This window comes from Rhincodon typus, chromosome 2, assembly GCF_021869965.1.
Source record: "Rhincodon typus isolate 14 chromosome 2, sRhiTyp1.1, whole genome shotgun sequence".
NCBI classification, from domain to species: domain Eukaryota; kingdom Metazoa; phylum Chordata; class Chondrichthyes; order Orectolobiformes; family Rhincodontidae; genus Rhincodon; species Rhincodon typus.
Window position 1 is genome coordinate 147,929,799 of NC_063333.1, and position 26,160 is coordinate 147,955,958.

The following is a 26,160-nucleotide window of genomic DNA, read 5'->3' on the forward strand; positions in this document are numbered from 1 at the left end:
AAAACTTGCATCTTACAGAGCTTCTTTAAAATATTTCAAGCCCTTTCACTAAAGCATTATGGGACAGAATCTGTCACTGAGCCACACAAAGGGATCTTAGCAGGGGTGACCAAAATCTGGGTAGACTTTAGGAGGCATCTCAAAGGATAAAGAGAGAGTTCAAGCTGTAGATTGTTTGATAGAGAGAGAGCTAAAGAAATTAAGGTGTGGTCAACTAAAAGGATTGTCACCAATTATGGAACAGGTAAAATGACAGATTCTCAAGACATCAAAGGTTAGGCATCAAGCAGGACCTTCTAAAGACTCAAAAAGTGAAACAAAGCCACCAATCCAATGAAGCTCATTGTCCAACTAAGGAGCCAATCTGAGAGAGCAGAGAGGACATCTTCAACAATGCAGCACTCTTCTATATTTCACTGAGATGATAAATTTGTGTTCAATTGTTTGGTGTGGGAATTGAAACCACATTCTACTTTATTGTCAATTTGTTCACAGGATATGGATGTCACTGACTAGACCAGAATTTAATGTTGATCCCTTCCATTATAACAGAGAAGCATATGATGCTTCAAGTGATCCCAGTGAAGATGAAGTCTGAGATCTTTGTGTCCTTAGGTCAGATGCTACGTTACAGCGATGATATCAGAAGCAAATCTCTTAAAGGTTTTAACTAATGTTTTGTGTTATATCACTTTGTACATCAGTGTATCTTTAATCAACATGCTTGTGGCATCATCACTGTAACGTAGCATCTGACTTGAGGATACAAAGATCTCAGACTCCATCTTCACTGGGATCACTTGAAGCATGACATGCTAACAAAAGTGTATCATTCTTTACAACTGAATAGCTTAATGTCAGCTGAAACACCGATGTGTCTGTGATTGAAATTATTGTCTACATTAGTGAGCTGTAATAAATATCTGTTGGATCTTTCAATATAATGCCACCCACATCTTTTTCTTATGTCACAGGAACTAACATCCTCACTGCATCAGGTATAAATATCTTCCTGGAGGCAAAACACACATCACAATAAGTCCCCAAAAAGTGTATTTGCCTCATTTCATTATGATGTGGAGGTGCCGGTGTTAGACTGGGGTGGGCAAGGTCAGAAGTCACATGATACCAGATTATAGTCCAAGAGGTTGATTTGAAATCACAGCTTTTGGAGTGCTGCTCCTTCATCACCTGATCTCTGACCTCATTTCATTATGAGAGAGTGATCCACTCCAACATTATGTTAGAGATCAACAATCTCAGGGCAAGTAAAAGATGGGGCTGTTCAGTCATATCAGTCTGATATGTTGATGTCAAACACATTCCAGGTCAATGGAAATTTCATGCTGGTACAAAATGACAATTAATATCAACACATTCCCTCACAATAGCTGTAGTCTTTGCTTGTGGAGTGTTTCTATGATCTGAAATCCACAAGAGGCTGTAGTGATACAAAAAACACATTTCCAAAGGTCCTGGACATAGTCATGATTTTCTGCTCATTAAAGTTAATGGATGAAAAATGACAGATGTGTGTCTGTGATCACCTGCAGTCTGCTCCCTGAGAATACCAGATCCTGCTGGTAATATCCTGTATCCATTTGATTACCTCTAGCCACTGCTAAATGCTAACTTCAATTTTCTCACTTTTCTTTTTCACTGACTCTGGTTTCTGTTGGTCATATCTAATTCTACTTGCTCTTGATTTCTTCTCTCTCTTTCTTCTTGGTGCACATTCTCACCTCTGTCTGATAATTTACATTCAGTATTGCTCTCTCTTTTTAGAGAAGAATGATTTATATTTATATAGTGGCTTTCATGACCTCACAATGTATCAAAGTGTTTTACAGCTAAAGAATTCCTTTTGAAGTGCACTCTTTGTCATAATGCACAAAACATGGTGGTCAATTTATAGATGATTTGATTTGGAATCATGATTAAGGAAAAAATGTTGGCTGGAGAACCAGAAATGCATTCCCAATAAAAAGCGCAATCCTGAAGATGCTCAGAATCTGAAAGAATTTTGGAGAATGCTGGAGAAACTCAGCAGGTCTGGCAGTACCTGTGGAGAGAAAAGCAGAGTTAACATTTCAAGTCTTGTCAGAACTGAGGATGAGTATTACTAGACTTGAAATGTCTTGCCTGGAATCATTACAGTCAGCCTGTCCCTCTTACAAGTGGGCTGCACTCATGGCACAGAAGGTGCCTGGGCTAACATTAACCAATTCAGATACTGACAGTCCATCAGCATGCCATGCTCCAAGTAACCCCAGATAGATAGAGCATAAGACTTTTGTAACCTCTCACCACAGTGATGATATCATGAACAAGTCTCTTAACATTATAAAGAGGTGAGGTGAGATAGGAATGGCTGTCTTTGAGATCAAGGCTACATTTCACCAATTGTGGCATCAAGGAGCCTTAGCAAAGCTGATTGGAGTCAGACACAGCACAAGATGGTTGTGGTTGCTGGAAGTCAATCATCTCAGTCCCAATGATACTTAAAAAACTTGACACCATGGGGATAAAGCAACCCACTTGGCACCATGTCCTATGCCCACTACCGACGGTCAGTAGCAGCAGTGTGCACTACCTACAAGATGCACTGCAGAAATTCACCAAGACTCCTTAGTCATCACCTTCCAAACCCATGGTCACTGCCATCTAGAAGGACAAGGGCAGCAGATACTGGGAACACCACCAACTAAAGGTTCTCCACCAAGCCACTCCCCATCCTGACTTGGAAATATGTCAACGTTCCTTCATTGTCACTGGGTTAAAATCCTGAAACTCCCTCTCAACCAGCATTGGAGGTCTACCTTCTTTAATCATGCGATTTGATGCCACACTGTGAATTTGGGTTCAAGGCAACCTGGTCAAGAAGGCAAAATCAAAAACTGGCTTCAGACTTAGACTGCAAACTAATACTATCTATTGTAAGTTAAATATAAATACTACTATACAAGCTATTTGTAGATATATCAGGGTCATACTTACAGTTGGATTGTAAGAAGGACTAATCTTTTTTCTTCCAAGTCAGCCACCATGTTGTCAAGCCCCTAAAGTATTTCAAAAGTTTCAATTGCATAACCTCGCATTCTCTAAACCTGAGAGAACATCTTCCTAGACCATTTAACCTCATTTCACAGGACAATTCTCTCATCCCAGGAACCAGTTCATTGAGTTAGTCATTACATTGTCTGTAGGGCAGCTTTATCCTTCCTTAAAATAAACAGAAGAAACCATACACAGTAGTTCAGGTGCAGGCTCTCTCATGCAGTGTAAGATTCACAAAAACAGTCTGACCTTCATTCTTTAGGATGTTATCATACAAAGACTGTAATGTCAATTTTGCAATTAAAACTAAGTCTCATCCCCTTCATTTTATCTTGAATTAAGTAGGATTAGGTTTATTGTGATGCAGCAATGTCATTTTAAACTTAACCCTTAGAAATTATGTTGACCATTTTGCATGTATAACAAATCAAGGAGAAGTTAATTCCTATTTCTTCTTTCTAATAATGTGTCCTGTAAAAAGAAATTCTTTCATGCTTCTGCACTTACCAATCTCAAATGCTTTCAGTGGCACTCTATAAAATTGTACAGGATTTAAAATCATTGCAGCGCTATACCAATTAACAAATTAAACTTAGATTATGTAGCTGCCAGTTACAAGAATGAACTACACTGCTGGAACATGATGAAATTGGTTTGGCATTCAATCTTGCAACCCAGATAAATGAACTGTTGAGCTAGCAACAAAATAGAAACTTTAATTCCAAGGATGATACCAGGCGTGAGAAATTGCAACTTTCAGAAGAAGTCTGAGGTGCTGGAATTATTTCTCCTGAGACACAGAAGACTGCTTCATTTAACTCTGTTAAGTGATGATGTGAAAGAGAAAAACTGTTTCCTCTGATTGAAACATTCTTGAGGGCTCTGAGAATGATGAATTAAAGAAGGGAGAGATTGGTCAAAAGAATACAGGCAAAATATTTTGATGTTGGAAATCTGAAACAAACACAGAGTATGCTGGAGAAATTCAGCAGGTCCTGCAACATCTGAGGAGAGAGAAACAGAGTTAACATTTCAAGTCTGGTATGGCTTCTTCAGAACTTTTGGTAAGGCAAATTTTTTTGTTGAAGTTGTTTGAGGATGAAAAACGTTGCTAAAGAGAATTGTAATGATCTGTTGCATCTTGAGAAAAAAGTGGAAATCTATTCTGAGTAGAGAACAAATCAAGGCCAAACATTCAACAGGTAAAAAGGGTGACTGGTGGGATTGCATCAACTCAAATAGCAGGCTCAAATTCAAGAGGATAAATTGACCCATCCCATGCTGTGAATGTCCACAGTCCTGAGGTCCGATATTTGAATTTTCAATATGCTCACACAAAACAAAATAAAATTTTGAGAAGTTAGGATGTTATCCTCTCCTTTCTTTTTAAATGACAACAAATCAGAATGTTATTTCCCTCCATTTCTGCTGCACATCTTTATTTAAAAAGAAGTTACAATTTAATAACAAGTTATCTAATCGGGACATTGAAAAAGCTTAAATAAAATAAAACTTTTATAGAGTTTGATTCCATCATTAACAATGATACTGGTACCTCAATAGTAGTGAGGGTAAGAATTTCGGAAACTAGGAGCAGGAATAGGCCATTCAGCCCCTCGAGCCTGTTCCACTATTCAACATGATCATGGGTGATCAAACTCAACTGTTTGAAAATCTACTGACCTCACCCTTGAATATTGTCAGTAGCAGAGGTTAGGAAACTAAGGAGTTGAGTGTGGCCACAAGCTTCTGAAGAGTATTTTCTACACAGGGTGACAGAGATTCCTGTTGTTTCAGCCCTTATATAAAAGAGAAGTGCATGGGCCATGCTTGGTGCCATTTATATTAATGTCTATTCTTGGTGAGAGTCCATGACTTCACTTTTGAGATTCACCAAAGAAGAAGGAATGAAAGGAATGGTGCACAATTTGTTTTTGTCCATTTTCGAGAGTTTATCAAAGATCATGTAACATCCAAGATAATTTGGTCGATTAAACAAATTGTGGCATAAGTCTCCAAGTAGACAAACTTTCTTAATCACAATTGAAACACTCATCCAACATGCATATGTGCCTGTGCAGAATGTTTATTTTTGAGGAATTGGTCGTGTGAGACAAAATAGCTGAGTTGGCTGAGAATGAGGTAGACAATTAATTCCCACTGCCTGTGGTTCTTAACAAAAAAAATTCCCATTATGGTGGTGTCGACTATGAAAGACAGCAGCTTGAATAATAGACCTCTGCCAATATGTTAAAAAGGCATCTCAATAAAGTGGAACAGTAAACACCGTGGATAAGTGGGAGAAAAAAAACTCAGTGGCAGTGACTAAAGGCAAGTTTGACAATCAGATTATTTGCTATTCATTCACAAGACGTGGGTGTAGCTGGCTGAGCCCAGCATATATTGCCCATCCCTAGTCACCCCTTGAGAAGATGCTGGTGAGCTGCCTTCTTGAACCACTGCAGTCTATGTGCTGTTGGTAGACTCGCAATGCATTACGGAGGGAATTTCAAGATTTTTACCCAATAACACTGAAGGAACAATGATATATTTCCAAGTCAGGATGAGTTAACAATGAATTTGATGTAACGATAGACAAATTTAATGAGGGAGTACCAGAACACAGAGATAATAAGAACTGCTGATGCTGGAGTTAGAGATAACGGGTCCTGACCCGAAATGTCAGCTTTCCTGCTCCTCTGATGCTGCTTGGCCTGCTGTGCTCCTCCAGTTCCACACTGTGTTATCTCTGTACCAGAACACAGACATTTCCCAGTATTTTATCAAACATGTTGGCATAAGGATAACATTTGCTGTTTTTCTAATTGAATGATGCCCTCCTTCCCTTATTTATTCTAGTTCCTTTGCAAATTTATGACAGCTGGAGATGTGAGAGCCAGCATTTCTTACCCTTTCCTAACTGACCTGGAACTGGGGTCAGTCAAATGACAGCAGCATTGCTGGGGGCCAATGCACATACAGGTCAGACTAGATGGCTTTTTACATGAAAGATGGTGTATGATCACCATTTCTGAGATCAGCTTTCAATTCCAGAGATGTTGGAGACTTGTACTTAAGTACCACGATTTGCTTTGGTAGGCTTTGACCCCATGTCCCAAGAACATTAGCCTGGGCTTACTATGGATTACGAACTGAAGTGCCATCATTTGTCTTAAAAAGACATCAGAGTTAAGAACAGGAGGAGATCATTCAGCTCCTCATGCCTGCTACATCATTCAAAATGAGCAGGGTTAATTTTATTATGACCTTCCCACCAAATACCCCCATCCCTTGAATTCCCCAGAAACATTTTGATCTCAACCTTGAGTATTCTCAATGACTCAACATTTGCAGCCTTGTGAGTTAGAGAACCCTGATACCATAGTCTGGAGGGCCAGAGAGTTACTACAGTTTGATGAGTACTCTTTGACATTGTTCCGACTGGACAGCAATTGTGATGGTGAGTTGCTGTTTGAGTCCTTCCATCACTTGACCTGTGAAATATTGAAATGGGCAATTGGCCCAGAGATATCAATCACACCCAGATACCCAAACTGAAAAGCTACCTCACTGTCCCATAATACACTGACTCCATCACTGTCCCTAAAAATATGGTAGATTAATTATAGTAATGAACTCATAAGTATTCGAGCCTTGAGAAAATTAAGTCCGTCATTGGTAGCTGGATCTCTGCCACCCAGGCTCCGGGCTGCATGATGGGCATTTAATCCTTTCTCCACGTCCAGACCCAAAAGCCACCACCCAGGCAAGAGCCCATTTCTGGCAGTGCCACTGGAAACAGTGACCACAGTCAGTAATTCATTTGGGCCTTCGCCCTGGGTTCCTGCAGAAAACTGAGTGATGATGAATGAGATCATGGGAAAGGATTCATTGGTGGGATGTAGAAGTGAGTGTGGCATTGTACAGAGTCATAGGAAAGGGCAGGACTGACTCTTGTGTGAACTCCAATCTGGGGATTCACAGACACTGAGTGCCTTTCTGCAAGGTCCTCACCCAAACCAGAAGGTCACAAGTAACCTGACAGAGTTGGATCTGTGGTCTCCTTCCATGATGAGCTCCTTATCTTCTGCTGGTTAACGTCAATCAAAATGGGAAACCACTGAAGTATGCATTAATTGCTCACTTAAGGGGCCTTTATTGACCTCTGGTTGGAAAGGTTACCAGAAATTTTGCAGCATTGGATTTAGAGGATGATGGTGGAGCCGTGGGAATTGTCATTGGGCTGGTATTTCAAAAGGTAATGTTTTTGGGAGATGGGTTCAATTCTTACCATGGCTACTGGAAGAAATTTAAATTCAATGATCAAACTCTGGAAGTAAGCATAAGTGGTGTCATTTTGCACTGCAATCTCATGACAAGCAGCACATATTAACATTTCTGAAGAAGGATCCTGACCCAAAATGTCAACTTTCCTGCAGCTTTGATGCTGCCTGACCTGCTGTTTTCCTCCAGCTCCACACTGCGTTGTCTCGGTCTTAATTATTTCTTTTTGCATTTTCTGTCATTAAAATGGTGCTGGAGTATGGCGACTTAAACACTATATTCCTAAATACAAGTGACAATAAATGACTAGACTATACTATAAATGCTGTTTGGAGTTTGCTTATGATTTAAATTGGAAGCAGATGGTGATAGGCGCTGACTCATCTCTGATTTACATAGAATATGCAGAAGAACATTAAACCCTCTGAATACATTGAGAAAATTGGCACATTTCTGGCAGTTAGTTACTTATTGGTTCTGATTGAAGTTGTAAGCCTATTGTCCTCGCAAAAGAATAGCTCCCTAAAATCAAATTAATGACTAAAAAGAGGATTTACTATCATGCCTCCAACATAAAATAGATTTGGGTCAAAATTGCACCATTGTCAGTCTATATTGTTTCATTTTACCTCCATGAAAGTTGGTTCTATTCCATTAACTGCATTAATTGAGGGTGTTTGCATCTCAATCTTAAAATCCCTCATAAATCCCTTTCATTCCCCATTCACTGACAAACAAATGGCAACACAGCCTATTGTTTTAGGCATTTTTAATCAACCTGTTCAGAAATGTTATGACACACCTCTGGAGCAGATGGGATTTGAATTTGAGCCTCCTGGCTCAGAGATAGGGCCACCATCAGAAGCGCACTCAGCATTTTTTTATATGTACTGCTGTACATTGAGTTGGGGTCAGTTAGATCAGCTAACTGGTTTGTGATACAGAGTCATGCCAACAGAATAAGTTCAGTTCTCACACCAGCTGACGTTACTATGAAGAATTCTCATTGCCAACTTCTCCTCTCACCTGAGGAATGGTGACCCTCAGGTTATGCTCACCTCCAGTCATCTCCCTCTAATGAGAGAGCAGCCCTATGGTGACTTGACCTTCACATTGTGTTGCTAGAGTGCAAGAGTGATTGTTCTTTACCAGCTGCTACTTCCTGGACTTCCCATTTTCATCTCCTTTCCATCTCACCCTCTCCATTGCTACACCTTGGTGACCTAACCATTTGCACAATTAATGGAGTGGAGCTGGAGGAACACAGCAGGTCAGGCGGCATCAGAGGAATGGGAAAGTCAATGTTTCGGGTAGGGAACCTTCTTCAGAACTGAGTTATGAAGAAGGGTCCTGACCCAAAACATCGATTCTCCTGCTCCTCTGATGCCGCCTGACCTGCTGTGTTCCTCCAGCTTCACACTGTGTTATCTCTGACTCCAGTATCTGCAGTTCTTGCTATCTCTGAGTGACTTAAAATCCCACTGCGAAGCCTCATCCAAGGATGCTCACCTTGAAGAAGTTGTCCTCCTCCCTCCGCAAAGACCAGTTCTGCTGAAGGGTCCCGATCTGAAATGTTGACTTTCCTGCTCTTCTGATGCTGCCTGACCTGCTGTGTTCCTCCAGCTCCACACTGTGTTGACACTAGTACAATTAATGGAATTCTAATGGAATCTGCTCCCACTTTGCTCCATAACTTCCTACCATCAAGAGCTTTGTGGCTGAGATAAGGATGCATATTTAGAGGAGTGATATAAAAGGCAGTATAGCTTGTGAAGAAATTGTGAAGCTTAATAGTCTTTAACTATGAATACCTGACAGCTGCAAGATAAAGGCAGAGAAATGGTTGAGTTGAGAAAGTGATTGAGCTAAAAACAAGTCTTGTTCATTGCTGCAAGAAAAGACACATCATGTCTGAAAAAGTTCAATTGTTTTAAGATCTGATGTTTTTCTTGAGTTATTATTCTAAGTTCAGGTAAGCCATAAACACTCAGACTAGGTTCTTACTGAGAACAAATATCAGAAGATTTATTCACGGAGCAACAAAATACATGACAAATAAATACAAAATAAATTGCAACACTATCACAGACAATGGGCTCAAACAGCTTGACAAATTGACTTTCCTGATGGATTACAAAGTACAGCAGCAGCTATTCAAGTTGGATCTGATATCTTTACGCAGGAATATCATAAGCAATTATGTCAAACCAATGTTATGAAGTAACTTTCTTGAAAATACACGTTTGCAAATCATCAATGTACACAATATCAAAACAAGATTTAGCTTCCATCAACTTTTTACACTATTTCATTCAAGCATACTCTCTACCTCTTCCTGTATCACAGGTTAAGTCTCATTTTCTGCTTTATGAAGAGCTTCAGTTAAACTCACTAACTTGCAAATGCAAGTTGCCGTCCATTTCCCTCGAGTGCTGTATTCATAATTATAACTATTCACTGACAATGCCAAAATCTGACATTTATCATTCTTAATAGGTTGATTCACCATAGTATCTAAAATGAATTGCACTCATCTGTAACTCCATAATTGATTCAGTTATTTATGCCAAATCCAAAATAAAGTTGTCAGTAGTTGATTCAGTCTGTGTGAATGTTGTCTGACTGGTGGCCATGCAAAGTCCCGAAGTAGTAAAAGGCTCCACTGATCTTGGTTCATATTTTGAAGAATGTCTGTCATCTGCAGGTTATAAAGATTATTCAGGTGACCAGAATTGAGATAGGTCAGTGTCATTACTTACTGTAGTGATTTTTAACATTCAGTTTGATAACACTGCACTTGATGCTCTTCGGTTGCTTCATGCTGTCATGTGTTATATTCTGGGGCTTTCCTGTCAAAGGGTTGCAGTTTATGGCGCAAGGTTGAAGCAGCAAACCCTAAATTTCCCTTTAAATAGCAGCTCATACAAGTTTCAGGGGAAGTGGTGGGTTTGGGTACAATTACCACATTTATAAGACATTTGGATAAGTACCTGAATATGAAAGGTTTGGAACGATATGGGGAAGGAACAGGCAGGTGGAACTAGTTAGTTTGAGATTATGTTGAACCGAAGGGTCTGTTTCCATGCTGTCTGACTCTATGACTACAATATAAATTATGGGAAAAAAAAAGTTGCATTTAGTACTACCTTTCATGACTTCAGAATATCCCAAAGTACTTTAGAACATAGAATTTTACAGCATGGGAGCCCTTCGACCCACAATGTTGTGCTGGACACGATGCCAAATTAAACTAATGCCCTCTGCCTGCCTTTGACCCATAACCGTGCATTATTTGCATATTCATGTGCTTATCTAAAAGTCCCTTAAATATCCCTCTCATATTCTTTGCGGCCCATGAACAGCTATTTTCTTTTTTAAAGCACAGTCATTGGTTCATTAAAGAAGGCGTGGAAGCCAATTTGAACATAGTAACATCCCACGGGCAGATTGTAATAATGACTAGATAACCTGGTTTTTTTTGTGTGCGATGGTGATTGAGAGATACGTACTTGGCACTGGGGATGTCTGGAGAATCAAAGGCTACTGTGATTGATGGGGATGCGGAGTTTGGAAAGCGCACAGATTAGCCTGGACCTTGTTGAATGGCAGAGTAGACTTGAAGGGCTGAATGGCCTACTCCCAAATCATATGTCTCTTGCTTGTCTTCAAGGATTGTGTCACAGTCTGCTATGTGAGAGATGGTATCTCCCTCAGTGCTGCAGTACAGAAGCAGACTGAATTTTATTCAATGCTCAGTTCATGGTGTGAAACTTTCACTTACAACCTTCAGCCATAGCAGCAAGTGTTCTACCAGCTGAGTTGCTACAACAGCATGTTACTACTCTTGATTCATGGTTCATACCATGAAATAGTGTCTGAAGTGATACCCATAGTTAGTTTTATGTTAATGCTACATTATAACAGCAAATTGACAATAAAACAAATGATGTGTGTGACCCCAATTGTACCTCAGCTGATTTCCCTCGCGGCAGCTGCTGCAAAGAGATTCTTTTCGATATCCTTTGGACCAGACACTGCTCTGCCAGATCACTGTCTAATGGATGATAATATCAGGTCCAATGTATCTGAGGTAGAACAGCAATGGAAGGCAGGTAGGTAACCGTTCTCCTCAAACCCAGATTTGCAATGGAAAGTCATCCTCACACTTCCATCCTGTCTCGACAATTCTGAATATAAAACTGATGGCACCTTGAAAATCCCCCAAATAGTTTATCTCATTTTACAGTGCTCGTTGAGAATGGCAAAAAGTTGAACTGCAGATTTGAATGCTGTGTTTGCACAACAGAGTTTTCAGCTTTTCCCAGCGTAAATTGGATGGTTTGAAAAGGAAATTGTGCCGAGTAAGATCACACAGCCATGTCGACTATGCAAAGAAGATACATGGTAAAAACTTTGGAATGCATTACCTCTTGTAGTTTTTGGTGGTCTGTGTGTTTCCCAAATGCACTGTGGAAATTGAATGCGCATTGGCTATGTATATCCGCAATATCGCACATATCCTCAAAAAGCACATATTGGCCTTGATTCAGAGTAAAAGTGACACGTTGGGATCTTACTAGTCAAAAGGTTACTTAACTATCTTACCTCAACAGCGATGATTTGTATTTACGAAGTCCCTTTAATCTGTAAAACCTGTCCAGAAACTTCCTAGACAGGAGCATAAACAACTAAGAATATACAAAAGGAGATATTCAGGTAAGTATTGAAAAGCCCGAACAAAGCGGTTGATGTTAAAGTGTACCTTAAAAGAGGAGAGAGACAGAAATGCCTAGGGAAGAGCTTTGGGCCCAGTTAGTTGAGTGCTCAGCTGCTCAGGTGACATTCTTACCATCAGAGATGTATTACAAACCAGAGTTGAAGCAAAGGAATCTCAGAGGTAATTCTGGCAAAGTTGGTTTACATTGAGAGGTGCAAAACCTTGGAGGGAAATTTCAAAAAGGCTAAGACAGTTATAAAATTGAGGCACTGCTGGACTGAAGAGAATATATGCGAGGAAATTCTGATGAAGATGGTGTATGAGTGAGACCTGGTACTATCATAAATCAAACTTGCGTTTTAATAAAAGTTGGTCTCCATTGCTTTTTATTTATCCCTGATAAGGTGCTTTAAGAATTTATTCATTTCTCTTTATGTGATGAGCACTATCAAAACAAAACTTGTTATTTTCATTTTGTTATGGAAATAGACTTGCCAAGCCCATTCCTGAAATCCTGAATCATTCAAATTGAAAATACTGAACCAAACAGAAAATATGAGAAGGAGATCATTCAATTAGTGCAGAAAGAGAGAATTGTGGGAAAAATGGTGTATACATCTTAATTCATTGTTACAGAGAAAAACTCATAACTTACCCATGATAAACTCCATCTTCTCCTTAATGTGTTCTGTTTCGACAGTTAGAACTGAGATGTGTTTGTTCAGAGCTGCATTGCTCAATTAATTTGTTATTTAGAATGAATGAGGATTATTATACATGTTGACAGATTATTGAAATTATTTTATGCAATGTGAGTTGTTTATTGTAGTCGTTTCCAATAAATTCATATGTTTGCAAAGCTATGTACTTCCGACATAATAAGGTGAACAATAGTTTTAGTCCAAGTTGCCCAGCTCAGAAGATGCAAATATGATTGGAAAAAGTCTGATTTCCTTTTCAAATGTCTCTATGGAAGAATAGGCAGTGGAGGCACATCCTTGGTTAACAGGTCACAAAGATTTTAGCCACTAAATTTCATTACAGATGATCAAAAGCTTAATTTGTTTTAGACTCTAAGAATAGAACATAACTTTTTTTACAAAACAGCTGGTCAACATTTCTGCAGCATCGCGATTTCGTACATTGTCATTGTACTTGCATTCTTCAGCCTTTGGTATTCTGGCATTTTGCAAGGAGGAAACCATACTTTTGCAGAGGTAGTAGGAACTGCTGATGCTGGAGTCTGAGATAACAAGGTGTGGAGCTGGATGAACACAGCAGGCCAGGCAGCATCAGAGGAGCAGGAAAGCTGACATTTCAGGTCTGGACCCTTCTTCAGAAATGGGGGAGGGGAAGGGGGCTCTGAAATAAATTGAGAGAGGGGGAGGCGATGATAGAAGCTGGATAGTGGAGCAGATAGGTGGAGAGAAGATGGACAGGTCAAGGAGATGGGGATGAAGCCAGTAAAGGTGAGTGTAGACAGAGAATTGGGATGGGGGTTGGTCAGTGAGGAGGGAGAGGTCGGTAGGTGGGAGGGAAGACGGACAGGTCTAGTAGGCGGGTATGAGATGGGGGGATGATCTTGGGATGAGGTCGGGGGTGGGTAGATTTTGAAGCTTGTAAAGTCCACATTGAGACCGTTGGGCTGCAGGGTTCCCAGGCGGAATATGAAGTGCTGTTCCTCCAGTTTTCGGGTGGCATCGTTGTGGCACTAGAGGAGGCCCAGAATGGACATGTCGTCCAAGGAGTGGGAGGGGGAGTTGAAGTGGTTCGCGACTGGGAGGTGTTGTTGTTTGTCACAAACCGAGCGTAGATGCTTCACAAAGTGGTTTCCAAGCCTCCGCTTGGTCTCCCTGATGTAGAGGAGGCCACATCAGGAACAGCGGATACAGTATACCACATTAACAGATGTGCAAGTGAACATCTGTATAATGTGGAAGGTTTTTTTGGGGCCTGGGATGGAGGTGAGGGGGGAGGTGTAGGGGCAGGTGTAGCACTTCCTGCGGTTGCAGGGAAAGGTGCCGGGGGCAGTGGGGCTAGTGGGGAGTGTGGACCGGACAAGGGAGTCACAGAGAGAGTGGTCCCTCCAGAAGGCAGATCAGGGTGGGGAGGGAAATATATCCTTCGTAGTGGGGTCAGATTGCAGATGGCCGAAGTGGCGGAGAATGATGCGTTGAATCCGGAGGTTGATAGGGTGATATGTGAGGGCAAGGGAAATTTTGTCTTTGTTGTTATTGCGGGGAGGGGGTGTGAGGGCTGAGGTACGGGAAACGCAAGAGATGCAGTCGAGGGCGTTTTCGACCACTGAGGGGGGTGAAATTGCGGTCCTTGAAAAACGAGGACATCTGGGATGTCCGGGAGTGGAACGCTTCATCTCGGGAGCAGATGTGGAGGAGGCGAAGGAATTGGGAATAGGGGATAGCATTCTTGCAGGAAGGCGGGTGAGAGGAGGTGTATTCTAGGTAGCTGTGGGAGTCGGTGGGCTTGAATAGATATCATTTTCCAGGTGGTTACCAGAGATACAGACAGAGAGGTCCAAGAAGGAGAGAGAGGTATCAGGGATGGTTCAGGTGAACTTAAGCTTGGGGTGGAAGGTGCTAGTAAAGTGGATGAACTGTTTGAGCTCCTTATGGGAGCACAAGATGGCGCCGATACAGTCATTGATGTATTGGAGAAATGCACTCCTCCTTGACTTGTCTGTCTTCTCTCCCCCTATCTGTTCCACTATCCACCTTCTATCATCACCTCCCCCTCTCTCTATTTATTTCAGAGCCACCTGCCCCTCCCCCATTTCTGAAGAAGCGTCCAGACCCGAAACGTCAGCTTTCCTGCTCCTCTGATTCTGCCAGGCCTGCTGTGTTTATCCAGCTCTACACCTTGTTAAACCATACTTTTGCCTTGCGTTATGCTTAAAAAAGACACATTGTGTCCAATTTTTTTGTCTTGCATTCACCAGGACAATTTACAAGAACTATCGAAGCAAAGGGAAAATAACATCTTTCCTGTTTGAGAGGAGAGTGCTGATTGCTTGGCAAATGGAGTCTGATGTAATTGGACAACATTTTCTGCAAATCCTGAGAATATGAAGAACTACACTGACAATGAAATTAGTATCATCATTTGAGCTTGTAACGTGATGTAGTTGCTTGTGCTGAACATGTTAATATGTAGGACACTAGATTTTGCAGACAGAATGAACATGCGGACACATTGAACCTTTTTCAACTCCACAAAATAGGTAACCATTCTCTAGTTCATTTCTCAGTGCTTGACCAATCACAGTCAACTTTGTTTAAAATTTAAGGAAAGCTTTGAGTTAACTGTCAGTCATCATTAACTAGTTCAGTTTCCCTGACAATGCTTCTACCAATCTGAGTTTACTCGCCAATTAATCAGCACTCACCTCTCATACGAGATAAGTGTTGTTCTCCTTTTTCTTTCGTATTTCTTGTGAACTGTCTTGATGAATGCAAGCTGAAAATCTTTGACAAAATGTGCATCTTTTTAGCATGACTCAAATTCAGTGTTGCCAAACAACAATGTGCATCTTTGTTTTCTTTAGAATACATGTTGATTATATTTTATGTGGGTTTGAATCCTTTTTTGCAGACGTCTTTCATCTGAAAGTTCCTGAGTCAACCACAGTTGCTTCTGAAATTGGTAGAATAAAGGCCAATGATGCTGATATTGGGAAGAATGCAAATATAGACTACAGCATCGTGCCTGGGGATGGACTAAATGTGTTTGGGATTACCTCTAATAAGACCACACAAGAAGGAATTATAAATCTGAAAAAGGTCAGGATTGTAATTATGTTTGACACATTGTAAAGCAATGATGAAACAAATTGGCAGTACTCATGTTGCCTGAGTTGCACTTTATACTACAATAATGGTTCCTTTTTTGATGAAAATTCCTTTCAGAAATGGTGAAAAATTATGGCTAACTCACTGTCTGGTTTATTACCTCTGTCTCCCATGAAGCAAATCAGGATTTTACAAGGATTTAAAGTTTCACGGTTGAAACAAGGGGCTTATGAAGGGAAGGATGAGATGAGGAGCAATTTCTTCGGCCAGAGAGCGCTGAATCTGTGGAACTCATTGCCACAGAAGGCTGTGGAGGCCAAGTCATTGAATGTATTTAAAACAGAGATAGATAGGTTTTTAATTAGTAAGGGGATCAAGGGTTATGTGAAAAGGCAGGATAGTGAAGTTGACAAACATGTCAGCCATGATTGAATGGTGGAGCAGACTCAATGATGGGCCGAATAGCCTAATTCTGCTCCTATATCTTATGGTATTATGGATTCTCAACAGACTATGGGATTTCTTATTGTTAAATTTCTAGAGGGTAGGTTCTCAGGGGAACTTGAAATTGAAATAGGAATCCTTATCTCTGTTGGGATCTCTCGCCTTTATGTTATTGCTGTTAATTAGCTTGGATACTTGCCCCGCAACTAGGTCAGAGGCTATCTGGTGGAATTCTGTCTCTAAGCAGCTTCCAGCTGATTTTAAAAGTCGACAGAAAAATCGTTATCTCATCTTGTGATCTTTTACAAGTTCAGAGTCATTTCCTAAGTAGCCGTTGGTTATGTTGATTACACATATTGGGTAATTGTTATTTAACACTTCAAGAGTTTCGCATAGTCATGTATGTGTGTTGGATGGCCCCATTCCAGTTGATGATAATAGCTCTGGTTTCAGGAAAGGGCTTTGATTCACATCAATCTGGAATGTCTTTCTTGTTCCATTTTAAGACAGGGAAGTGGTTTCCATCTCCAAAATAAGCTAGGTGACCCTTTGATGACCATGTCTTGTAGACTCCTGTCTCCAGTTTTAAGGCATACAAATTGACTGGAAGTTCATAATACAGTATTGACAATTCAAGTGATTTGAGGGACTGCATGGTTTTTCTAATTTCTTATGATTTGATTTTGTTCAATATTTGTTAGAAATTGGAAAAATAAAACTAAATGGTTATTAAATTACTCTAGAACATTCCAAAACATTGCAATGGCTTTTCCTTTGGTCTGATTTCCAATATTACTTACCTTATAAGTCAGTTTTGACTTTGGTATATTTAATACGTGTCCTCTGGTTAAAATGACTTTATGTCTCTTTTCTTTCAAAGCCATTGGACTACGAAAATAAAAAATCTTACGTCTTCAAAGTAGATGCACTTGACCCTCATCCAGATGAACGTTTCCAATCAATGGGCCCTTTCAAAGATACAGCGACTGTGAAGATTACAGTCTTGGATGTAGATGAGCCTCCTGTATTCAGTAGACCCTTTTACATAATGGATGTTTATGAAGACACCAATGTGGGCAGTATCATCGGTGCAGTGACAGCACAGGATTCTGATGTTAGCAACAGCCCTGTCAGGTACGCCAAAAACATTCCATCAAGTCTTGAAAGATTTGCCATGAAATACATTTGAAGTGTAGTCACTGCAGTAGTGTCGGAAAAAAGTGAGGGAAGAGAAAACAGTTTGTTTCTCATTTTGTAGGAAAGATTACTGCAGATGCTGGAATCTGTACTGAAAACAACAGATGCTGGAGATCACAGTGGGTCAGGCAGAATCCATGGAGAGAAAGCAAGCTACCGTTTCAAGTCTAGACGACTCTTCGTCAGAGCTGAAGAGCAGTGTGGAGGGGACAGCATTTATGCTATAGTTAGGGGGCAGTGGGGTGTAGAGTGCTGGGGGAGAAAAGATATTGATAGTTCAGATTAAGTGATCAGAATGTGAGAGTGGTAGAACAATGGTGTGCCAGACTGGAAAGAACTGACAGTCCCACTGGGGTGGGGGGAGACGAGAGAAAACATGGTGACAGAGAAGTTCCAATTAAAGTAGAAGGTGTTCCCTTCAATTTCAATAAAATGTAAAGGCAGTTTAAAACATATTTGAGCAAATCATATGAGAGAATCAAACTAAATTATAACTGATTGTGACCGTGACTTCAGTTGGATAAGTAAGCATTATTTCTGTTTCTCGTTGCCCTCAAAGGGAAATTGAAAAAGTGAATAATCGACAAATTGAAAAAGCAAAATATTGCAGATGCTGGGAATCTTAAAAAGAAGCAAAAAATTTTGCATATGTTCTGCAGATCAGGCAGCAGCTATGGAGAGAGAACAGTGTTAATGTTCAACACATTGAACATGAGGGAACTAATTCATTGGAACTGACACAATTTTAGAACCAATTTTTTTCTTTAAAACCAATCTCACATTTTCCCAATTGTTGGCACATGTCATGGCTCGTAAAAAAGTAGTGAAATATTACATTCTTTGTATGGACAGAACTGGCATCATCTATTATATGTAATATTCCAACAATCATGCTTCTCATTATATACAGATTACACATGAATGCACAACTTAGAAGCAGAAGTAGGCCATTCAGCCCTTCAAGACTGTTATGCCATTCAACGTGACCATGGCTGATCTGTTTGTGTTCCAAATTGAACTTTCCCGAAAACCACTGATTCCCTTTCCAACACAAATCCATCTATCTCTGTTTCACAATTATTAGATGACTCCACCTCCACTGCCTTCTGATGCAGAGAGTTGCAATGTTGCATTACCCCCCAAGAGAAAAGAAAGCTCCTCATTTCTGTCCCAAAAGGAAGACCATTAATTTTAAGACAGTGTCACTTAGCTCTGGACTCAACCACAGCAACAACTATCCTTTCCACTTCCACCTTATTGAGACCATTCAAGGTTTTGTAAACTTTAACTAAATCACCTCTTACTCATTTGAACTGCAGTGGAAACAAGCCCAGCCTGTGAAACCTTTCCTCTTTTAGCACTCTGTTTATTCCATCTATCGATGTAGTACACTTCATATAATCATAGAATTGTGAAAGAAGGCCATTCAACCCATTGAGTCAACATCGACCCTTCAAAGAGCGTCCCACCCAGACTCACACCCCTACCTTCTAATTCTGCATTTCCCATGGCTAACCCACCTAGCCTGCACATCCCTGAACACCATGGGCAATTTAGTATGGCCAATCCACCTAACCTCACATCCACCTCTGAGTTCTCAGCAATGCATTTATATCCTTCCTTAACTAAGGAGATTAAAAAAAACTACACACACTATTTGAAATGTGGTGGTGTCAATGTCCATTATGTGAATTCTTTTAGAAATATCAGACTTTCAGGAACATGATAAACCAAGGACCAATCAACTTCTGCGAGGCATGAATGATCTCATGGTAATGTTGGAAGTAAGGATTTCTCGCACAGTCATGGCTGATATTCCTTCTGGAATGAACACCAATAATTATGGAATTAGTTGGCTATTTCATTTGCAGTTTTCAGGACGTTGATGTAGATATTAGTTAGGTGGATTGGCCATTCTAAATTGCCCCGTGGTGTTCAGGGATGTCAAGGTTAGGTGAATATTTGCGTGATGTTTATTTGCATAGCAACAGTGACTACACTTCAGAAGTTGTCCATTCATTCTGAAGTATTTTGAAGTATTAAGCATTGACAAAGGTTACAAGTTTTTTTTTATACAAACAGCATGTAGAAGCAATCTTCAACTATATCAGGTGCAATGAAAAATACTGGCCAAAACATGTTTTTAAGAATTTCAAACAATCTCAGGCTATTTGATTGGATATTTCTTAAGCAATCATACAATGTGTTTCCCTGCTCAAATGTGCATTGTGACCATTTGAGTGAGATGACAAAAGCCCTTGGTGTTGATGGAACTATACCCTAGCAATAAATTGTTGCCTTCAGAGGTGAAACGGGAAAAAAGAAATGGAAAGTATTTAAGAAAGAGCTTTGACTCCATGACAAAGTTTAAGGTGAAACCTAGCTGTTCTTCTGAAATGATTTGAATGTTTCATTTGGCAGTCATGAGCGGCTGATCATTTCTGAATGAAGATGCACTGATTGTGTTTCAATTGTTAATTCTTTGACAGTGGTGAATATTTTTATGAGATTGCAGTGCTGATGGGGAGCCATGTGGATAACACAGACATACAATGTTGCTCCTCGGGGTTCAATTTCCACCAATTATATTTCCTGGTTAAAGGTGTCCATCACCCTGACAGCTTCTAAAAGGAACACATTTAAATTTATCTACAGCATTGGCAAATTTTCACAACATCCTGGAGTGCTTTACACAGAAGAAATTATTTTTAAAAATTTGATCATGGTTGTTATGTAGTAGTGGTGGTGTCTCGCAGGGATTTTGTTGCTGTGGTAACACACATCTCTACATTCTTATTGTTGGCTGGAGCAATGAATAGGGATGGGAGGGGCACCAATGTTTTTTTTTCCCCAGCATGTAGCAGGCCACCCTAATCCATTAGCCTTTGCAGACAACATCTTAATTAGGGGCATGTGTAGGCCATTCAGCCCCTCGAGTCTGTTCCACCATTCAATGTGACCTGACTTTGGCCTCAACTCCACTTTCTCACAAACTCCCCGATAACAAATGACACTCACATTAGTAAAAAAATCCACCTCAGCTTTAAAAATATTCAATGAATCCAACCTTCACTACTCTCCAGAGAAGTGAGTTACAAAGACTTATGGCTCCCAAGAGAAAAAAATACACATCTCTATCTCCATCTTAAACAGAGACATGTCATTTGCAACTTGTGTCCACTTGTTCTGGTCTCTCCCGCAAATAGAAATGTCTTTTCATTGTCCATCCTGTAAAGTCCCCTCAGGATCTGGTACGTTGCAATGAAATCAGCTGTCACTCCTGCAATCTCTAAAGGAGACAGGTCCAGCTTGTCACAAAGTAAGTACTCCCTATATCAGTCAAGTGAGCCTACTCTGAACTGCATTGACATCCTTTGTTAATTAAGGAAATCAAACCTGCACACAATACGCCAGCACTTATCAGTGCTGTATTCAACTGTAGCTAAACATCTAGATTTTTATGTCCTATTCTCCGAACAATAAACAACAATCGTCTGTATTTTGTTAGAGAGTTTTGCAGGCTGATACATAAATCAATACATTATGAGTGCACCTTCCTTGGCCTTTAAGTCTTGGAGTGGCACTGAAACTCAGACCTTCTGACTCAGAAGGAGGGAGATTAATCTGTGCACCACAGGACTTCTGTCAGATAAATCAGAACCTGAAAGCTAAAGTATACAGAGCAAGCTCCCATAAATGTGAATGTAATCTGCTAACTGCCATGTTTTGACTTAAAATAGAATAAACCTCAGCAAAGTAGCACCAATGGCTAATGTAGTAACTTTGAGGAATCACAGCATTTATTAAAATGTGTAATGTATGTATTTGCTATTTCAAAGCCTGTTCTTGTTTTAGATCTAGACCAAGGTTGTAATCTAAAATGAAATTAATCAAATTGAAAATTTGGAATAAGAGCATCATAAAGGATCAAGTAGAATCATTATTTAACCATCTATTCTGTTCCAGCAATAGAGAACATAAATCTCCTCTACCATACCAATTGAATCCCGTGAAGGATAGTTTTTGCATAAATTGCCACTGATTCCCAAGGATAGCAAAACAGAACTCTGGAATGTTTATGTAAACATCTGTAGCACCACTGTTTGTCTCTGTTTTAATACTCTCCATTATTAATAATCTCTTTCTCTGTGATGCATTCCAATCTGTTCAGATGTTGCTGAATTAATGTATTATGATGATTTTGGGATTATAGCAATAGACTAATCACAGTGATCTAGTATTTTGTGCTACATTATAATAGGACCCTAATCATAGTTTAATATGTGAAATGTTTCCCCATTGATTTTGATTCTCTTAAGGGAAAAACGTATTTCAAACAGCTTTCACATTCTACTCAACATTTCAGTAGCAGTTACACTCAATATGGACATCTTTCCTGGTTACTACAGCAATTAAACTGAAATATCAAACCGATCTATTAAATGTACATCTTGAAATAACCTTCAAAGACCACAATCATTTGCAAACAACTCGGGACATCTCATTTTCAGCATGATAAACTAACAAGAAATTCAGAGGAACAGAAGGATCTTGGGGTGCTTGTCCACAGATCCCTGAAGGTGGCAGGTTAATAGGATAGTGAAGAGGACATATGAGATGCTTATCTCTATCAGTCGTGGCATAAATTATAAGAGCAGGGAGGTTATGCTGTTGGAGCTGTACAGAACTTTGGGACACCACAGCTAGATTACTGTGTGCAATTCTGGTCACACACTATAGGAAGGATGTGATTGCACTGGAGGGAGTGCAGAGGAGATTTCCCAGAATGTTGCCTGGGATGGAGCTTTTCAACGATGGAGAGAGACTGGATAAGCTCCGTTAGTTTTCTTTGGAGCAGAGAAGGTTGAGGGGGCACCTGATAGAGGTGGGTAAGATCAATATGGGTGGGGACAGAGTGGATAGGAATCAGTTATTCCCCTTAGTTGAAAGGTCAAGAACAAGGGGGCATAACTTTAAAGTGAAAGGTATGGACATTTTGAAAGGAGTCAAAACTTTTTTTTCACCCAGAGGATGGTGGGAATCTGGATTGTACTGCCTGGAAAAAAGAGTTAAGGTGAGAAACAACCTTTAAAAAGTACTTGGATGAGCACTTGAAATGTCATAATATTCAAGGCTATGGGCCTAGTGCAGGAAAGTAGGACTCATGCAGATTTAGCAGTAGAGACTCAATAGGCCGAAGGGTCTCTTCTGTACTGTATAAATTTATGATCCTATGAATTCCCATGGGTGGGGAATTGGTGACGTGCATGAGTAGGGAAAGTGATAGTGTTGCTATTGCTACTCTGAGGAACCCTCAATGAGGTGCAATTTTAATTTTGATCACTAGGAACTCACTTTATCTGGTTAATTTTAACCTATTGCACTAGTTGGGAAACTACTGGGATGGGTGCAATGTTGAAATGAAGGAGTGACACTCAAAAGCGTGTAAAATCAATCTTTTGTTTGATACCAGGTGTTTTCTGCTCAAAGCATTAGGGTAAAATTACTCCAAATGTCTAAACACTGTAAATTTTAAATTAGATTAATAATTGAATCAGAGTACAGTAGGAGAAATAAAAATTGGGAAAGAAAACTGATAAGAGAAATCTCCAATAATAATGTAATTCTGAAAAAGGGTAAAATTATTATTTTACGGCCACAGAGTATGTTTGGCAATAATTACAACTAATTTCACTGCTAAAAGTTCACTTCCAACTGAATGTACTGAATTATGTTTCTCTGTCATGTTCAGTGAGTGAGTAATAAGTGCATATGGTGTCTTTACACATTTTCACATGGATTTCAACACAAACTTGACCAGGGAAGTGCTGCTGAAGAGCAGTCTATGTTGAAGGAGGAACTTGAATCATAGAATCCAAATTTCTGAATTTAAACTGTGGGCACTTCCTTGGGGTACTGTTGATTTATTCCATAACACCACTGAGTGCTAATAATCTTACTGTAAACCCAATTCAGCAATACAATGATTTATAACTTGCATCATGAAAAGACAGACTTGAAACCAGTGAAACCTCATTTGAATTATATATCACCAATGTCCACTGATTATCAAAGTGTTGCAATATTTCAACTCCTTCAATAATTTATATTTATGATTATCCATGAAATTAGCTTTTTTTAAAATATTTTCATTATTGGATGTGGACAAGCCTAGCATTCATTGCCTGTCTTTAATAAGCTTTGTGAACTTGCAGTAAGAACCTGCTTGAACTGGTGCAGTCTGTCTTATGTAGATGCAGCCCAGTGCTGCTGGGGCAGGAATTCCAAGAATACGACTCAATGATGATAAAGGAATAGTCAATGTATCTCCAATTTCTCCAGAACTTGCTGGTTTTAATTTCAGATCTCCAGCACCTACAGTATTTTGCTTTTATTTTATTGTTTAATTCACTACTTAATTACGGTTTAAGCTGTTACTACAAAGGCCCCATCTTCTCAACTGCGCCCCTCTCCTGAGGCATGGTGACCCTCAGATTAAACCACTGACAGCTGTCTCTCTCTCTCATGAGAGAGCAGCCCTATGGGACTATGAAAACATTTTTTTTAATTCACTTCCACTTCTCTTGCAGATGTGTCCACCTTCAGGAGTGCTGCATTTCTCTCTGAGTTTTCCACTTGAATCTTTCATCTTGTTCATGTTCATTGATGTCCATTTCCCTCCTAATGTTTGTCTCTATATCTTTTCCATACAATTAGAACTCCTTTTGCCTTTTCCTTTGGTTACCTTCACCATCGATTCCACTTTACTCCTCTTTGCCCCTTGTCAACAGCTTAAAAACTTTAATTTCTCCAGCTCCCTTCAGTTCTGAGGAAGAATTGTATTGGCCTCATATTGTTAACATTATTTCCCTCTCACAAGCCTTGGCAGACCTGCTGTGTTTTGTTTTTCCAGCACTTGCTATTATTATTTCAGATCTTCAGCATCCACAGTACTTGCTTTGATTTCAATCTGCATCCAAGTTAGGTTAGTGTGTGACTTGGAACTGAATTTCAATGTCATGATGTTATCATGTGTACACTGCCCTTGTTCTTCAAGGAGCTCACAGGTTTGAAAGGTGCTGTGCATTTTGTAGATGATACCCACTTCCAACACCGGTCGCCAGATGTGTGGGGAGTGAATATTTAGTCTGCTCAAAAAAATGACGAGCAGTTGGAAAATAATTTATTTAGTCCCCTGTGTTATCATGAAACTTTAAAATGACTGGAAGTTTGTTTAGTGACCTGGTGTGCTGAATTCTTTGTGAATAGTTCTATAGACTTTGAACAGGAGAATATAGTGTCGCAGTGCCCTGCCTGGCAGTATGGTGGCTCAATGGTCAGCATTAGGAAGACCCAGATTCAATTCCACCCCTGGGTGACTGCTTGCCTAGAGTTTGCATATTCTCACTGTGTCTGTGTGGGGTTCCTCTAAGTGATCCAGTTTTATCTGACTGTCTAAAGATGGGTAGGTTAGGTGAATTGGTTATGCTCAATTGCCTATAGTGCCCATGGATGTGCAGGTTAGGTGGGTTAGCCATGGGAAATTCAGGGATGGGGTAGGGGGTGGGTCTGTGTGGGATGCTCTTCAGAGGGTTAGTGTGGAATTGGTGGGCTGAATGGTCTGCTTCCACACTGTAGGGATTCTATGATTGCCTTCTAGAATTACAAATCAGTAATTTAGATATTTCACAATTTTATGATAAATCATGTTAATGTTTGGAAAACTATAGGCACTTTAAATTGAGTTCACCACTCATGTTATTGTTGACAAGGGTCACCAACAGTCCAATTTCTACATTAATCCCATAAACTGATTGCCATGGCTCTTGTGGTGCAGTGATACTATCCATACCTTTGACCTAGGATGCCTGAGTTCAAGTCCCACCTGTTCTGGGGAGGGGTGTGTACTAACATCTCTGAACCGGTTTAATTGAAAATAGGTTAAAAATAAACTGATTGTCACTCCCTTACAACTAAGGTGGGGATGGGAATCTGCAGTAATGAGGGGCCTTTAGGGATTGGAGATGTAATGGATCGTTGCAGAATCATCACTAAGTCCAGACCTCCCTCTCACTGAGGATGAATGGTCAGTCCTCAGCAAAGGACTCACCTTCATTCCCCTGTGCCCACACATCAAGGAATTCTGTTCACGTTTGGATGTTAAACACTTTTTCTGCCGCCTCCACCTCCATGCCTATTTCTTTGACCGGGAGTCCAACCCACACTCTGCTGACCCCTTCTCCTGCCTCCAACAAACTCTGTCCTCCTGGACACCACCCCAAGGCCTCCTACCCTCCCTCAACCTCTTCAGCTCCAACTGCCGTTGTGACATCGATCGTCTGAACCTCTCCACCCCTCTCACTCACTCCAACCTCGCCCCCATAGAACGTGCAGCCCTCTGCTCCAACCCCAACCTCACCAGAAAACCCGTGGACAAGGGTTGGGGGGTGGCACAGTAGTGGTATGACGTTCTGACCTCTACATCGCCGAGGCCAGGCGCCAACTCTCTGACACCTTCTCCTACCACCCCCTTGATCATGACCCCACCCTAATCACCAAACCATCATCTCCCAAACCTTCAATAACCTCATCACCTCAGGTGACCTCCTGCCCACAGCCTCCAACCTCATCATTCCCCAACCCTGCACCGCCCGT

At 40.4% G+C, this 26,160-nt stretch overlaps 1 protein-coding gene across 1 annotated transcript in view; it reads left to right on the top strand.

Annotated features, from left to right (window-relative positions):
* The window catches only part of LOC109917775 (cadherin-12-like), a 200,075-nt gene that overhangs the window by 71,969 nt on the left and 101,946 nt on the right, over positions 1-26,160 (top strand). Inside the window, exons 5-6 of the mRNA XM_048609263.1 lie at positions 15,668-15,855; positions 17,189-17,442. Coding sequence (XP_048465220.1) covers positions 15,668-15,855; positions 17,189-17,442 — 442 coding nt within the window. The remainder of the gene's footprint in view (positions 1-15,667; positions 15,856-17,188; positions 17,443-26,160) is intronic.